Source organism: Heteronotia binoei, chromosome 2 (assembly GCF_032191835.1).
Source record: "Heteronotia binoei isolate CCM8104 ecotype False Entrance Well chromosome 2, APGP_CSIRO_Hbin_v1, whole genome shotgun sequence".
NCBI lineage: Eukaryota > Metazoa > Chordata > Lepidosauria > Squamata > Gekkonidae > Heteronotia > Heteronotia binoei.
In genome coordinates this window covers 42,976,009-42,992,064 of record NC_083224.1, presented here as the reverse complement: position 1 = coordinate 42,992,064, position 16,056 = coordinate 42,976,009, and the positions used below count along the sequence as shown (strand labels likewise).

General features: G+C 44.2%; 1 protein-coding gene and 1 long non-coding RNA gene across 2 annotated transcripts in view; both read right to left on the bottom strand.

The window, feature by feature from the left end:
• LOC132566145 (uncharacterized) overlaps window positions 1–16,056 on the bottom strand; it is a 282,585-nt gene that overhangs the window by 143,339 nt on the left and 123,190 nt on the right. The window lies entirely within an intron of this gene.
• Window positions 1,661–15,919, bottom strand: KCNK15 (potassium two pore domain channel subfamily K member 15). Its single transcript, XM_060230879.1, has 2 exons — window positions 15,547–15,919; window positions 1,661–2,686 (listed from the first exon to the last, which is right to left on the bottom strand). The coding sequence occupies exons 1-2, from the start codon at window positions 15,827–15,829 to the stop codon at window positions 1,770–1,772; spliced, it is 1,200 nt and encodes a 399-aa protein (XP_060086862.1). The 5' UTR covers window positions 15,830–15,919; the 3' UTR covers window positions 1,661–1,769.

Genomic DNA, 16,056 nt, shown 5'->3' with positions numbered 1-16,056 from the left:
ATTAAGCGATAAGCCAGCGGGAGTATTCAGGAAGGGAGGCAAGGAGGAGGCTCGCCTGATTGGAAGAGCCCACCCAAAGAGGTCTGGGTAAATTAAGTGCTTAGCAGTTGTTTCTGGGAGTCAAAGGATGCAACCGTGTAGCAGTAAATCCTATTACACTCAATGGGATTTGCCTCCTCGCTGGTAACATGAACAGGATCCTAATGAATTCTGGGGAAAAGCAGGGCTGCATTAATAATTTAAGCTAAGGGCAGAACTGGATGTGAAAGATGCAAGATCTGAAGTATGAACAAACTCCAGTACTTCTGCATACTCCAGGCTTGTACATGGTGTACATTATTTAAATTTGAATTGGTAAACTTTCCCAGAAAACCCACGTCACTGGCAGAGAAGCCCTATTCCAATGACATTGTGCCATGCATTGCTTTCAGCAAAGGAGCTCTGCATAGCTTATTTCTGCCCCATGAAGGCGAGAAAACTGGGCTGCAGCTAAACCAGGGAGCCTGGTACCGCTTGTTCAGTTGAACATCTACCTAATGCGAAGGCTCCCAGTTCCTGCACAGCATTCAGAGTTATCTGTAACACTGCTGAAAATGCTTCAAGTCACAGTTTATCAGCCAAGTCCTTAGAAAAAGCAAAAAAAAGTAGAGTCCTGGGAACCAAGCCAGAACGTGGCGCAGAACACTCTGTACTGGAGATGTGAAGGGTAGTGCAACTTGGGGGGGAGTACATGTGTTAGGTACTTTGTCCATCTCCCCACTGTAGGTGACTGCTGGAAGATGAGGAACTAGGACTTGCCGCTATTCAGTGTACTAGTGTTTGATTTGCCCCATGGCCTTTAACTGGACATAGATAAGAATATTTCATAAGCAATTTTATGGGCCTGGCAGTTCCAAAGCAAGAATTTACAATAGAATGCAAATTCTACACACCAGGAGTCTCCAATTTTCTTAAACCTGCAGGCACCTTTGGAATTCTGACACAGGGTGGTGGGCACATCACAAAATGGCTGCCACAGGAGGCAGAGCCAATCACAAAATGAAGGAGAGCAAGGGAGGGCCATAGAGCATCTGCTATGCAAGCAAAAAGTCCCAGGTTCAGTCCCCAGTATATGTAGTTGAAAGGATCAAGTGGTAAGTGATGTGAAAGACCTTTAACTAGAGACCCTGAATAGTCAATGTCAAACAATACTAATCTTGATAGACTAGTGATCTGACTCAGTATAAGGTTCATATGTTCAAATCCAATTTATGTTGCTGAACGAAGAGAAGAATCTTTTCATGGGTCACTGTTCTAACTGCAGATCAGTAGCAAACACCTTACTGTTCTGCATGGGAAAAAACACAGTGGAGGGCCTAGACAAATATATATCTATAAATTAGCCCCAGGGAATAATTAGAGCTTTCTATAAATGACACAGAAACTTTCATGCACTGTGGGGTTCTATTATTTGAATCCCCTGAAAGCTTATTTCGACAGCAAACATTGTGACATGCTCTGGTGGGAGAAACTATTATTCACCATTAGTCTTTAAAAAGCATCGCTCATTGCAGTGCATTAGGAAACTGGCAGGGGTATGAGGTTGCGTAGTCATTTTCAAAGTGTGCCTGGGAAGGGAAGGCCAAGGAGATGAAAAAGAGGGCAAATCACAACCACCCGATCTCTCACATAATAATTTATCATCAAAAGACAGGTTCAGTAGCAGAACACAGCTCTGAATAAAACTTTTAAAAAAAACAAGGAGGAGAGTTTAAAAGAGCATGCACACTTCAGATAGACTTCCTCCGTAATCGAGAATGTTCCCGGCAGCTGGGGCTGTTGGATGATAACGTGCTTCTGGGAGAAGACAAGCCAGTGTGGTCCTTACCACCCAGGGAGACTTCCATGATTTTGTAAGAAATGGAATTGTAATAAACCAGATTGGTGTGGCAACTGAAGGGCTCTGGGTGGGAAGGATCTGGACTCCTGCTCAGACGCGGCCTGTAACACAGACATGTACAAAAGGAAGGGACTCTTGTGGTGGAGTTTGAGGATCTGCCCCTCTGCCTCTCAGGGTCTTCTTGCATCAGTGGGATTAGGTTCATTTGACTCGTTCGGTCTTCTATGGGAAGCAAGATATCACTCTGGCTCCTATTGTCTTCCCTGGGTTTTAGGTTGATGTAATTCCTGGCTCTCCTCAAGGAGGCCCTCTCTTCCTCATCCCGCCTCTCATCTTCTGAGTTCATAATCAAAAACCTAAACACCACCAAGTTCAGGAAAGCCCCGATCACCGTCAAGCCCACCAGGATGTACATGAAGCTGAAAGCGACGTAAGGGGGCTTCTTCTGCAATGCCTCGTGTTTCTGCAGAGCCACAAAGTCTCCAAACCCAATGGTGGTCAATGTTATAAAGCAATAGTAGAAAGCATGGAAGAAGGTCCAGCCTTCAAAATAGGAGAAGGCCGCAGCCCCGATGCCCAGAGTCCCCATGCAGGACAGGAATCCTACCACCACCATGTTCTTCATGGAGACTGTTGTCTGCCTCATTCCCAGGCACTTCTTGATTTTCTTCAGCACCATCCGGACCAGAATGTTCATGCGTTCGCCAAGACTTTGGAACATAACCAGGGTGAGCGGAATGCCAAGAATGGCATAGAACATGCAGAAAACTTTTCCCGCATCAGTCCCAGGAGCAGCATGTCCGTAACCTACAGCAACAGAAGGTAAGAGAAAACACATTATCTCTAGACCACAAGAAAGCAATGGAAAAATCTACATCAAGAGCCTTCAGAGTAAACCCTATTTTGGGCCACTGTATTGCTCTGCAGGGGCACCAATGCAGGATATAATTACTAATTTCAAGGACTGGATGTTCCTCTCAGTTACACTGACACTGAGCTATAGAAAGAAGATGCGGTCTCACCTATTCTAAAGGACCAGATTTTCTAAGAGCACTGAGGGAGTGGTTTCACGTGCAGGGTACACAGGTGATAACGCCACCACCACCACCCCTCAAAAAACTCCCTCTCATTTTCCATTTCAACAATGATCAATCAAAACAAGAACCAAATATGGGAAAAGACAAAATACAATCACCATTCCCTTCCTCACATGTGGCCCAGTTTAAAAAGCACAACTAAATCCTCCCAATCACAATCCTTGTCATCCTTCCAAGGCTACTGTTCTCTACATTCCCACATGAGATACAAGAGGAAGACAGTGACTTCCCTACGGCTATCTAGAAGAAGAAGAAGATATTGGATTTATATCCCGCCCTCCACTCCGAAGAGTCTCAGAGCGGCCCACAATCTCCTTTACCTTCCTCCCCCACAACAGACACCATCTCTAGTGATCTCTTAGATGAGATCTGAACCAGGGACTTTCAGGATCATATGAGGCCTTGTTTTCTTGAGACAGAGAAGGAAAGAGAAACTGGCCCCAGGTCACCCAGTCAGTTTCACAGCAGGGGGGAGGGATTGAACCTGGTGTCCCAGATCCTAGTCTGACCCTCTAACCACACTGCCTGTCTAAACCAGCTTGCGGAATGAGCCCCCATACAGAATTCTTTCGGCTAAAAATCAAAGTTGCAGAATCACCACTAAAACATCATTCTCAACTAAACAGCCAATTAAAACGAGTACATTTTTGCACAAAAGAACAAGAAATACTTGACAACATGAGTGCAGCTATGACAGAAGATTCAACAATTACTTCCCTGGTCACCTGTGATCAACAAAGCTCATCCCCCAGACAATATATTTTGGTGGACATAAGTGTTAGTAATTTCTACAGGGCAAAACATTGGAGAGGGTATGAATTCCCACTAGAAGAATCAGAGGCTTGGCTACTAAAACACTAGTCCCCAAAAGCTTCTCACTAGCCACTGCAGACACTTTCCTCCACCACAGCATTCCTTTTCTCTACCACTAGCACTTTGGCAGGAGTAGAGGCTTCTTGAAAAACACTGGTCGAGCAAATGGGAAGGCCAGCAGCAGAGGAAGGAAGTGTAACTGCAGTGGAAAGTCACCACAGCAGCTGGAGAGAAGCATGAGGGAAAAGATGTCTTAGGATCAGGGCTTTTATTGCAGCAGAAACTCCATTGCATATAAGGCCACACCCCCTGATGTAGCCAATTTTCCTGGAGCTTACAGTAGGCCCTGTACTAAGAGCCCTGTAAGCTCGTGGAGGATTGGCTACATCAGGGGTGTGTGGTCTAATATGCAAAGGAGCTCCTGCTACAAAAAAAGCCCTGCTTAGGGTCCAAGCCACACTGTTAAGATTCCTAGAAGGCTACCTGTCTACTGGAGCACAGCCCACACAGAGATGGGCTCCATCGTTCACCCCTGATCAGCTTTCAAATTTAACACAGGCTGGTGATGGATTCCAAGCAGTGAGCAGCAGCAGATGTTTCACTTATGGTTTTACAAATTTTGTATCTATTGACAAATGAAGCAAGTCACAGGAAAGAGAAAGCAACAGGGAACACCAAGGATCTTGCCTGGACCATCACAGACTATAGCTGCGGTCCACAGAAGGTCCAAAAAACAACAGAGGCAGAAACACAACCATTGTGAAGACACAGAAGCCTCCTTTTTGGAATACTGAGGCAGAAACTGACAAGAGATAAACTGTCACTTCAGTCACCCTAGTAGTTACACTGCTGGTTGAGTAAGAATTCTGCCTCTGAAAATGCTTCATTTACTTCATTCTTTCAAGAGCAAAGTAGAGTCCCATGGTCCCATTTTTCCTTACAACAGGCCTAGACCACAAAGCTTCAGGGCCAAGTGAGGGTTTTAACCCAGATCTTGTTAGACAAAACCCACCACCCTATCCACCTGCCACTCCATCCATCTGCCCTTGAGGACATGTCAGAGTCAAAAATTTCAGTGCGACACAAAATTCTGTAACACAAATACCATAGTGTCAATCATTCCACAGGCTTTAATTTTCACCACAGTTTCCCCACAGAAGCTGAATGGAGTTATTTCTAATTTACTCCTGTGAAAAAGAGGTGTTAGACTCAGTTCTTTAAAACATGTAGTGTTTATTTACGCACATTAATGATGACAGAAACAAAGCTCCAGGAGATGAGAGAAGCTGCAGACCCCACAGACCACAGAGAGACAAAGCACAAATGCCTTCTATTATCTGTGTAGTTTATGGATCCATTTTGGTGACAACAAACAAAAGCAAAGCAGAAGCACAACAGTGTTTTGCGGACAACATTATGTGTCAGCATATATAGATTCCATGCTTACAAGCTGCCAAACCCAGCATGTTGTTTCCCATTCATCTTCTATGCCAGGTATGTCCAACAGTTAGATCGCGATCTATCAGTATATCGCAGAGGGGTCAGAGGTAGATCACCAGCCCCACTTGGTCTCATGGTTTGCTGGAGAGGTGTTTGGGGGTTTTTTTATGATTGTTTGGTGTGGTGGTATTTGATTATTGGTGCCAGTATGATGAATTCTTATTTTTACTTTTAGAACTGCATGTGTAGTTTTGGCATCATCTTTAATACTTTGGGACAGTGACAGTTTTAGACCAGATTCAGCCAGTGTTAACTTAGCACCCCAGCCACCCCAGTAAAACGAAGATGAGTGTTCTGAAGAGCAAAACCTACCACTTTCATGATGAATGGGAAATGGACTACTACTACATCATGGTGAAAGACAAGTGTTGTTGTCTACTTTGTAACGCTGCTGTATCCTTGCCCAAAAAGGGTAATCTGGAGCATCATTATAAGGCTCTGCATAGCAATAAGTTTGATGCTGATTTTCCAACCAAAAGTGAAATTCGTAAACTGAAGCTCAAAGAACTTAAATCTAAATTGGCTGCACAGCAACAGTTGATAGCGAAGTCAAGGTCACATTCGGTCAATGCAACCATGGCATCCTTCAAGGTCAGCAACCTGATTGCAAAGAAATGCAAACCTTTCAATGAAGGAGAATTTGTAAAAGATTGTTTTCTTGAAGCAGCAGACAATCTTTTTGAAGGATTTAAGAATAAGAAAGAGATCATAGCTGCTGTTCAAGATGTATAACTGTTGGAGGATGTTTTAGTTTGTGTTGCTTTCTCACTCCAACTGGATGAATCTTCAGACATAAGAGACATAGTCCAGTTACTAGTCTTTATCCAGATGGTTTTTGAAGACTTCAGTTTTAAAGAACTACTTGGAATGATTTCTTTAAAAGGGAGAACTACCGGTCAGGAAATATTCAGCTGTTTCCATTCTTTTGTGACAAAGTGTAATCTTCCATTGCATAAACTTGTTTCCATCACTACTGATGGAGCAAGAGCAATGACAGGTGAGGTTAACAGTTTCATGGGCCTCTGTAGACAGCATGACAACTTTCCAGATTTCCTTTCTTACCACTGCATCATTCACCAGCAAGTTTTGGCAAGCAAGAGACTCAATACAAAGACTGTCATGGACATCACTTTCAAAATTGTAAATTCAGTTTGTGGAAGATCACTTAAAAGACGGCTTTTCAATCTTGATGAAGGGCAGCGGAAATCATTTTGCACACAGATGTAAGGTGGCTAAGTAGGCACAAATTTCTGCAAAGATTTCATGTTTTGCTGAAGGAAATAAGGTTTTTGAAGGAGAGGGGAGCTGACAAAGCAGAGTTGGAAGATGAGGAGTGGTTATGTGATCTGGCATTTCTTGCTGACTTTACAGGCGAACTAAGTGATATGAACATTGAACTACAAGGTAAAAACAAATGCATTGGCGAGATGATGAGTAGTTTCATCCTACAAGAGCAAATCTGAGCTAATGATGACTGACCTTGCAAACAACACTTTTGATCATTTTCCTAATACGCAGAACCGTCTGGGACAATATCCAAATTTTGTTTTTCAGAACGAGAAATATGTGACAGAAATCTGCTCTGTTATCCAGGAATTCGAAAAAAAAATCTGTGACTTCCAAAGAATTTAAAAAGTTGTGGAGTACTTGTCATACCCATTCAAAGCAGATATGGACATTAAGGAAACTGCAGCTGCTATTAGTACAAATTATTCATTGAACAAGGCATCTCTTGAAAATGAAATTAGTAACCCTTAAAAATGACATTTTTCTCAAGACCCATGCTGAGCAAGAATTGTTTTGGAAGCTAGTGCCTAGAGACAAATTTCCCAACTTGAGAAGATGCAGTGAAGCTATACACTCCTGTTTTGGTTCAACTTATTTGTGTGAATCTGCATTTTCCCATCTGAAAATGACAAAGAGTACACAGCGTTCCAACATGACAAATGAACAACTCCAGGATTCCCTGAGACTGGCCCCTCACGCAATATTCACCCAACTTCAAAAAGCTGGTGGATGAAATGCAGGCTCAGACATCTCACTAATTAGCAAGAGCGAAGTTTTAAAGATTGCGCAAGATCAGCCTGGATCAATACTTGACCTATGCTTAACACAAATTACTCAATAAAAGTTAAAGAAAGTTATAACAATAAAAATTTAAGAAAAACTGTTCAAAGTTCTTTCTGGATCTTCATCTCTGTTTTTGCTTATTTTGCTTACCAGTAAATGACAGACGGTGCATTGTAAATTTGGGGGGGGGGGGGGCACGGTGGAATCCAACATATGTAGCCTGCAGAGTACTACTATCAGCAGTATCTTTAATTCATATACATCTCTTATGCCAACATGGTATAATAGTTAAGAGCAATGGACTCTAATATGGAGAACCTGATCTGATTTCCCACTTCTCCACAGGAAGCATCCTGGTTGATGTTGGGCTGATAAACTTTCTCAGAACTCTCTCACAAGGTGCCTGTTGTGGGAAGAGGAAGGGAATGTGATTGTGTGGTTTTGAGAGAAGGTAGAGAAAAATGGAGTATAAAAACCTATTCTATTGAAATTGAGAAATTCTGAATGCGTACATTCCCCACTCAAATTTATGAAGCAACTAAAGAAGTCAACTATGTGTCGCAAGCAGCCAGGCCTAGTTAAGTCATGCCAGTCAGCTGGCATCAAGTCACCCAAAGGATGCTGCTAGACCTAGGGTAGCCAACCTTCAGGTGGAGCCTGAAGATCTCCTGGTATCACAACTGAACTCCAGACAACAGATCTCTCTCCCTCTGGATAAAATAACTGCTTTGGAGGGTGGACACTATGGCATTATATTCAGCTGAGAAGCCTTTCCCCTCCCAAAACTCTGGCTTCCTTACTCCGCCACAAAATCCCCAAGAATTTCCCAAACTGGAGCTGGCAACTCTAGTCAGAACTGGCATCATTGAGTTCTCCCTCAGAGATAGGCCTGGAAAGAGCCTCTTTGCCCCACTTTTTACTGTCAGGACCAAACTTGGAATACTATGTTTGCCTAGCAACAGCCACTGAGGGAAAATGGAGATCCTGGAGGGACAAGGCAATAAGACACGAAGGCAGCTTCCCCAGTGGCCCAATCCTGGGGTTGGAAGGACTGAGTGACACGCGGCTCAGCCAAAGTTCAGTCATCACCAGTACAGCTTGCCTTTTATACCTATAGGTTAAGAATTATCTCAACCTCTGTCCAGGGTGCTGGAGTGGAAGATGGCACAACTACTGTAATAAAACTCTTTTCCTACATATACTCTCAATGCAGGGGAGTTCAGTTTGCCCCTTTAAGCATGAGTTGCATTCAGAATTGCTTGCAACTATTTTAGAACATTTAGTGCAGATATAGGTATCCCACTACCTACAATACATTTGATTTTTAAATTCTTGTTTTTAAAGTATCAGATAAACAAATGGAGAAGAGCATATGCAAGTAGCCCTAGGCAATCAAAAATGTCACCAGAATTGTTAAACTGTGGGAGCATAACAAAAACCAATGACCACTCCTATAAGCAGATAACTGCACAAGGATCTGGATGAACTAGCAAAATCCAGTTGGAAAGTGCATTATTTAGTGTGTGTGATTGCAGTCTTTGTCTCTTCTTGCTGAAGTGTGGATTTGCTATAAAACAACTGCTGTAAGGGAAAATACCTGGGGTGAAGATGCAATCCTAAGAACATAAGAACAGCCATGTTAGATCAGGCCAATGGCCCATCCAGTCCAACACTCTGTATCACACAGTGGCAAAAAATTTTATATATATATATACACACACACACACACACACACACACACTGTGGCTAATAGCCACTGATGGACCTCTGCTCCATATTTTTATCTAAACCCCTCTTGAAGGTGGCTATGCTTGTGGCCGCCACCACCTCCTGTGAAAGTGAATTCCACATGTTAATCACCCTTTGGGTGAATAAGTACTTCCTTTTATCCGTTTTAACCTGTCTGCTCAGCAATTTCATCAAATGCCCATGAGTTCTTGTATTGTGAAAAAGGGAGAAAAGGACTTCTTTCTCTACTTTCTCCATCCCATGCATTATCTTGTAAACCTCTATCATGTCACCCCGCAGTCGACATTTCTCCAAGCTAAAGAATCCCAAGCGTTTCAACCTTTCTTCATAGGGAAAGTTTTCCAGCCCTTTAATCATTCTAGTTGCCCTTTTCTGGACTTTCTCCAATGCTATAATATCCTTTTTGAGGTGCGGCGACCAGAACTGCACACAATACTCCAAATGAGACCGCACCATCGATTTATACAGGTGCATTATGATACTGGCTGATTTGTTTTCAATTCCCTTCCTAATAATTCCCAGCATGGCGTTGGCCTTTTTTATTGCAAATGCACACTGTCTTCACATTTTCAGTGAGTTATCTACCACGACCCCAAGATCTCTCTCTTGGTCAGTCTCTGCCAGTTCACACCCCATCAACTTGTATTTGTAGCTGGGATTCTTGGCCCCAATGTATATTACTTTGCACTTGGCCACACTGAACCGCATCTACCACGTTGACACCCGCACACCCAGCCTCAACAGATCCCTTTGGAGTTCCTCACAATCCTCTCTGGTTCTCACCACCCTGAACAATTTAGTGTCATCTGCAAACTTGGCCACTTCACTGCTCACTCCCAACTCCTAAACAGGGTTATGCTAAGTAACTCTGTTCAATCACAATGGAAATGGACAGATTATGATAATGTGCAAACACATGATCTGCACACCCTCTCACCAGTATAGCCTTGACTTGGTCTCTCCCCATAGCAGCCATCCATAATCGTGGAGCTAAAAGACCAACTGGAAATTATCCTTTCAAGTAGCTAAATGAGGACTCTGAAATTCTGAAGCAAAAATTCCAAAATTTGTGGCTGTGGTTAAGGGAGCTGAAAGTAGCACACAGAGGTATTGTTACCCATGGAATGCACAAGCCTTTCCTTCAGCCAGCTTTTGCTTCTGGTCCAATTGTTTTTCCAGGCTGGCAAGGCACTAAAAAAAGAAGTGCCTGATTCTCAGAGAAGATATAACATGAAGTGTGAACACACTGTGGGCAGGAACACCTTTCTCATAACACCTTTAAGTTGCAGAAATAACTCTTGTCGGCTTTAAATAGATGAGCCAAGTAAACAGAAAGGGGAGTTAAGTTTGAGCCCAGGGGCACCTTTGAGACCAACCAAGTTTTATTCAAGGTGTGAACTTTCATGTGCACACACACCTCCTTAGACAAACTGAAATGAAACTTAGAAGTCCATACATATCAGGCAGAGAGTGAACAGCAAATTAGCATATGAGCACACAATATAATGAAATGTTTTAACAGATTAAACATTTAACATGGGAACTCACTGTGTTCAACAAAGCATGGACTTTCAATTTGGGTATGATCCAAACTTAATTTGCCTTCAGTGAAGAAGACTCACGATGTGACCTTACATTCTGAGGTAATACATCCTGAAAAAACATTCATTTACCTAATGGATGGAATTCACTACTGTGGCACCTATTTTCTGCCCTTTTAGGTTGCTTCAGGCACAATGTTCTGCCTGAACAAGAAGCACCACCATATATTAGACTCTGGGTTTGCTACTGCAAGAATACAGGTTGCAAACCCATGATTTAGGATCCCAGCGTGTGTGCGTGCAGTAAAATAAACCAACGTAATTAACCTGAACTCATCCAATCTCAGAAGCTAAGTAAGGTCAGCCCTGGTTAGTACTTGGATGGGAGGCCCCCCCCAGAAAAGTGCAGGGTTGCTATGCAGAGGCTGGCAATGGCAAATCACCTCTGTTTCTTGCCTTGAAAACCCTGTGGGGTCAGCTGTGACTTGACAGCACTTTCCACCACCAAGACCATCACATGTACAAACATGGGGGGTTTTCCCCCTCCTGCAGAGGGGCAAATGTCATGCGTGAAGTAACCCTCAGACAGATCTCTGATGAGGCAGGCAGGGTAAGCCCAGAGAATAGTCTGATGGCAAGTTCTATTACTAAAGCTAAAGGAATCAAGCCATAGAAACTGCATGATCTCATCCTTCCCTTGAGGAACTCAGAATACAGGAGAAAGTTACAAAGATGTGATGCCTGCTCAGTGCCTAGCTACAATGAGCACTTTTGATATAGACAGACAGACATTCCAGCTAGAGGTTATGTGTTTGTGCGTGTGTGTGCGCGCGCATTCGAATGCCAGAAAGGAAATCTGGTTTTGGCACTAAAATCTGCATATAGTCTAACAATGTAGAAGGGTAGTTGAAAGAGGAGAAAATTGCCCATACTGGAAACAAGAATGCTTGAGACACATGTATGATGGTGTCTGGGATGGGCTAAGCCATGGCACAATGACCCTGCCCAGCTAGTTAACACAGGTGTTCCTCTGTTGGCCTTCATGATCTTAGTTCTTCATTGGCAACATACAAGAGGTGAATGGGGGCGGGGACTATAATACATGTTGTAAGCAGATCTGCCAGTCCAGGCACAGTGGTGATGTACTGGCCATACATCAAGATGTACATGGCCAGTTAAGTCACTTCAAGGTGTGCTGAGCTGCAAAAAGCAAGAGTCAAAGTTTAGCGAGAAGATGTGGAGTGGTGATGGTTGCCAGTGGCTCAGAGGTCAATGAGAAACTAAACTGTCCTAGCTGATGGCTGCATCTGAAAGGGATCCCAATAGTTGATTTCCCAAATGAAAAGCTCCAGAGTTCAAGCTTGTCTAGAATAGATCAAGCTCTCTTAAACTGAATCAGAGCCCATCCAGATCTGTACTTCCAACCATGACAAGTAGTGGTTCTCTAAACCCTCAGGTAAAGAGGTCTTCTCCACCATTTCCTACCCTTGAATGAAAAGACTGAACCAAGATCCTTCCTTATGTTATATGTGGGTTCTATTGCTGAATGGATGTGATTACTAAGAGCCAGCATGGTTTTCTCAAGAACAAGTCATGTCAGACTAATCTGATCTCTTTTTTTGAGAAAGTGACTACCTTGCTGGATCAGGGGAATGCTGTACACATCGTTTATCTTGATTTCAGTAAGGCTTTTGATAAAGTTCCACATACTATCCTTGTTGACAAGTTGGTAAAATGTGGTTTGGATCCTGTTACCGATAGGTGGATCTGTAACTGGTTGACAGATCACACCCAAAGAGTGCTTGTGAATGGTTCCTCATCCTCTTGGAGAGGAGTGACAAGTGGAGTGCCTCAAGGATCTGTCCTGGGACCTGTATTGTTCAACATCTTTATAAATGATTTGGATGAAGGAATAGAGGGAATGCTTATTAAATTTGCAGATGATACTAAATTGGGAGGGTTGCAAACACAGAAGAAGACAGAAACAGGATACAGGATGACCTTGACAGGCTGAAAAACTGAGCTAAAATCAATAAAATAAATTTTAACAGGGATAAATGTAAAGTTCTGCATTTAGGTAGGAAAAATCCAATGCATGGTTATAAGATGGGGGAGACTTGTATTAGCAGTAGTATGTGTGAAAAGGATCTAGGGGTCTTAGTGGATCATATGCTGAACATGAGTCAACAGTGTGATGTGGTGTCTAAAAAAGCAAATGCAATTTTGGGCTGTATCAACAGAAGTATAGTGTCCAGATCACGTGATGTGATGGTATCGCTTTACTCTGCTCTGGTAAAACCTCACCTGGAGTATTGTGTTCAGTTTTGGGCACCACATTTTAAGAAGGATATAGACAAACTGGAATGGGTCCATAGGAGGGTGATAAAGATGGTGAGGGGTCTGGAGACCAAGTCCTATAAGGAAAGGTTGAAGGAGTTGGGGATGTTTAGCCTGGAGAAGAGGCCGCTGAGAGGTGATATGATCACCATCTTCAAGCACTTGAAGGGCTGTCATATAGAGGATGGTCTGGAATCGTTTTCTGTGGCCCCGGAAGGTAGGACCAGAACCAATGTGTTGAAATTAAATCAAAAGAGTTTCCTGCTCAACATTAGGAAGAACTTCCTGGCTGTTAGAGCGATGCCTCAGTGGAACAGGCTTCCTCGGGAGGTGGTGGGTTCTCCTTCCTTGGAGGTTTTTAAACAGAGGCTAGATGGCCATCAGACAGCAATGAAGATCCTGTGAATTTAGGGGGAGGTGTTTGTGAGTTTCCTGCATTGTGCAGGGGGTTGGACTAGATGACCCTAGAGATCCCTTCCAACTCTATGATTCTATGAATGCCAGCTCTTCCTCCAAGTTATAAGGAAATCCTATTCTCAACAAAGTGAAAAGCATTCTGTGCATACTCAAAGGTGTCTGTCAGTATAGGTAGTTCTTACCTACCAAGGTTCAGAGGTCAGCTGTGTCACTCTGCAGTACAACAGCCAGATTCAAGTCCAGGAGACCAAGAGCATACCCTGAAAATCTTGTTCCTTTCTAAGTAGTTGAATCTAGCAAACCTACCTAGTTTATTGTATCTGCCTTAAATCTGTGAGCTACCTTGGTGACCCTGACCTGGGCAAGATATAAATCTTGTCAATAAATAAAAATGGAGTTCTGGCTGAAACATGACACAGCTGGTCAGTGCACTAAAACTGAGGTGGGCAAAAGGTGAACCACAGTCCACCATCACTAGCCAAATACTGATATATAAGAACATAAGAGCCCTGCTTTTTTATGTCTTTTTTGAGATATGATGACCAGAGGAGTATACAGTATTCCAAGAAATGAGGCTGGTCTTCCAGACCAATAGTCCATCTAGCCCAGCAACCTTCTCACACAGTGGCCAACCACTTCCTCTGAGCCGCTGACAACAGGGCATAGAGGCTGAGACCTTCCCCAATGTTGCCTTTTGGCTCTGGGATTCAGAAGCATAGTGCTTCTGAATGTAGAGACTTATCCTCTATGATGAATCTATCCAATCTCCTTTTAAAGCTGTTTATTCCAGTGGCCATCACTACATCCCCCGGCCGCAAATTCTACATTTCAACAGTTCTCTAAAGAAGTTTTTCCTTTTATCCATCCTGAACCTACTACCCATCAGCTTCAATGGATATCCTCGAGTTCTAGTGTTTGGGGAGAGGGAGAAAAATGTATTTGTCAACTCTCTCCACCTCATGCATCATTTTGCAAACCTCTATCATGTCGCTCCTTAGTTGTCTCAGATTCCTCAGCCCTTCCTCATAGGGAAGGTGCTCCAACCCCCTAATCATCTTGGTCGCCCTCCTCTGCACTTTTCCCAGCTCTGTGATGTCTTTTTTGAGATACGGTGACTAGAGGAGTATACAGTATTCCAAAGGAGGCTGGCACCATAGATCTATACCGGGGCATTACAGTATCAGCCATTTTATTTTTAAACCCTTTTATAAAAGTCCCTAACACATAATTGTATGCCTTTTTTTTACTACTGTGGCACACTGCGTTGATACTTTCATTGAGCTCTCCACTACAACCCCAAGATTGTTTTCATTCTCAGCAAGTTCAGACCCTATTAGCTTATACTTGAAGTTGGGATCTTTCTGTCCCACTGTGCACCACCTTACAAAAGACATCTGCCATTACATCATTGAAACTGAATACACAAGAAGCTGCCTTATAATGAATCAGATCATCAAGTCCATCAAAGTCAGTACTGCCTACTCAGGCTGTCATTGCAAGCGGATCTGCCTGAGAGCTCTTTCACATCCTCTACTGCCTGGTTCTTTTAACTGGGGATGTCAGGGATTGAACCCAAGCTCTACCGCTGAGCCACAGCCCCTCCCAACTCACCTATGGCTGATTACAGCCTAGGAGTCTTGCAAAAAAGAGACTCTCGGGCAAGGTAGACCTTGATCTAGGAAACCAAATTCAGGCAATATCTTGCATTAAAGCAAAATAACCCAGCAGGGCACTTACATTACTGAGCATAGGTGCATCCTCATGGTCGGGTTAATACAGTTTTGCAATGCCTTAAGCGACTGTACTTTTAATTTCCACATACATCGCTGGCAGTGTTCCCTCTGAGCTGAGTTAGTGTGAGCTGGCTCACAATTTTTCCAGCTGCCAGCTCACACATTTTTGTCTTCGCTCAGGAAAAATGGCCCCAGAGAGCGCACTAATTCATGCAGCAGCTCACAACTTTCGTGCCAGTAGCTCATGAAGTAGAATTTTTGCTTACAAGACTCCACAGCTTAGCGGGAGTATTGATCGTTGGCCCATGGATTTTTAAGTTATTGGAAAAGGCAGCCCCGGAGAGCCACAAAAGGCACAGCCATGAGGAGTTAGCGGGGCGCCCTCCCCCAGGGGGCCGAGCAGCACTCACCGATGGTGGTGATGACCGTGATGGCGAAATAGAAGGAGCCGGCGAACCTCCATTGCCTGCCGGCTCGGTGGGGCTCGGCCCGCAGCACCAGGCGCTCGAGCTCGCGGTAGTCCTCGCTGGTGAAGCTGTACTTCCTCTGCAGGTCGAGGCGCTTCTGCTCCAGCAGGCGCTTGTGGCCGGTCTCGGCCTCCGACTCGAGCGCGTCGAAGACGGCAGCGCCCACCAGCAGGTAGGAGAAGACGCAGACGATCAGCGAGACCGTGCGCAGGTTCTGCCGCTTCATGGCGAGGAGGGGCGGGCTGGCCCCGGGCGGCGAGCGTCAGCCGGGGCGCCGCATGGCACCTTCGCGCAGGGGACCGGAGCCCAGCCGCCCCGCGCCTCTCACCACCGCCGGTCCCGCATTCCACGAGCCGCCCCCGGAGGCCGGAGCAGGCGAGCGACCCTTCTCTTCTCTCGCAGCTCCTAACCTGGCGCCGCTAGCCGCCCAGGGGCTCTTCTTGCCGAGCGAGC

What these genes read in the sequence shown, in the direction of transcription:
- KCNK15 (XM_060230879.1), bottom strand. Translation starts at nt 15,829, where the DNA reads ATGAAGCGGCAGAACCTGCGCACGGTCTCGCTGATCGTCTGCGTCTTC. An exon ending in CACGGTCATCACCACCATCG is followed by an intron (nt 2,687 to 15,546) that starts GTGAGTGCTGCT and finishes CTGTTGCTGTAG; the next exon opens with GTTACGGACATGCTGCTCCT.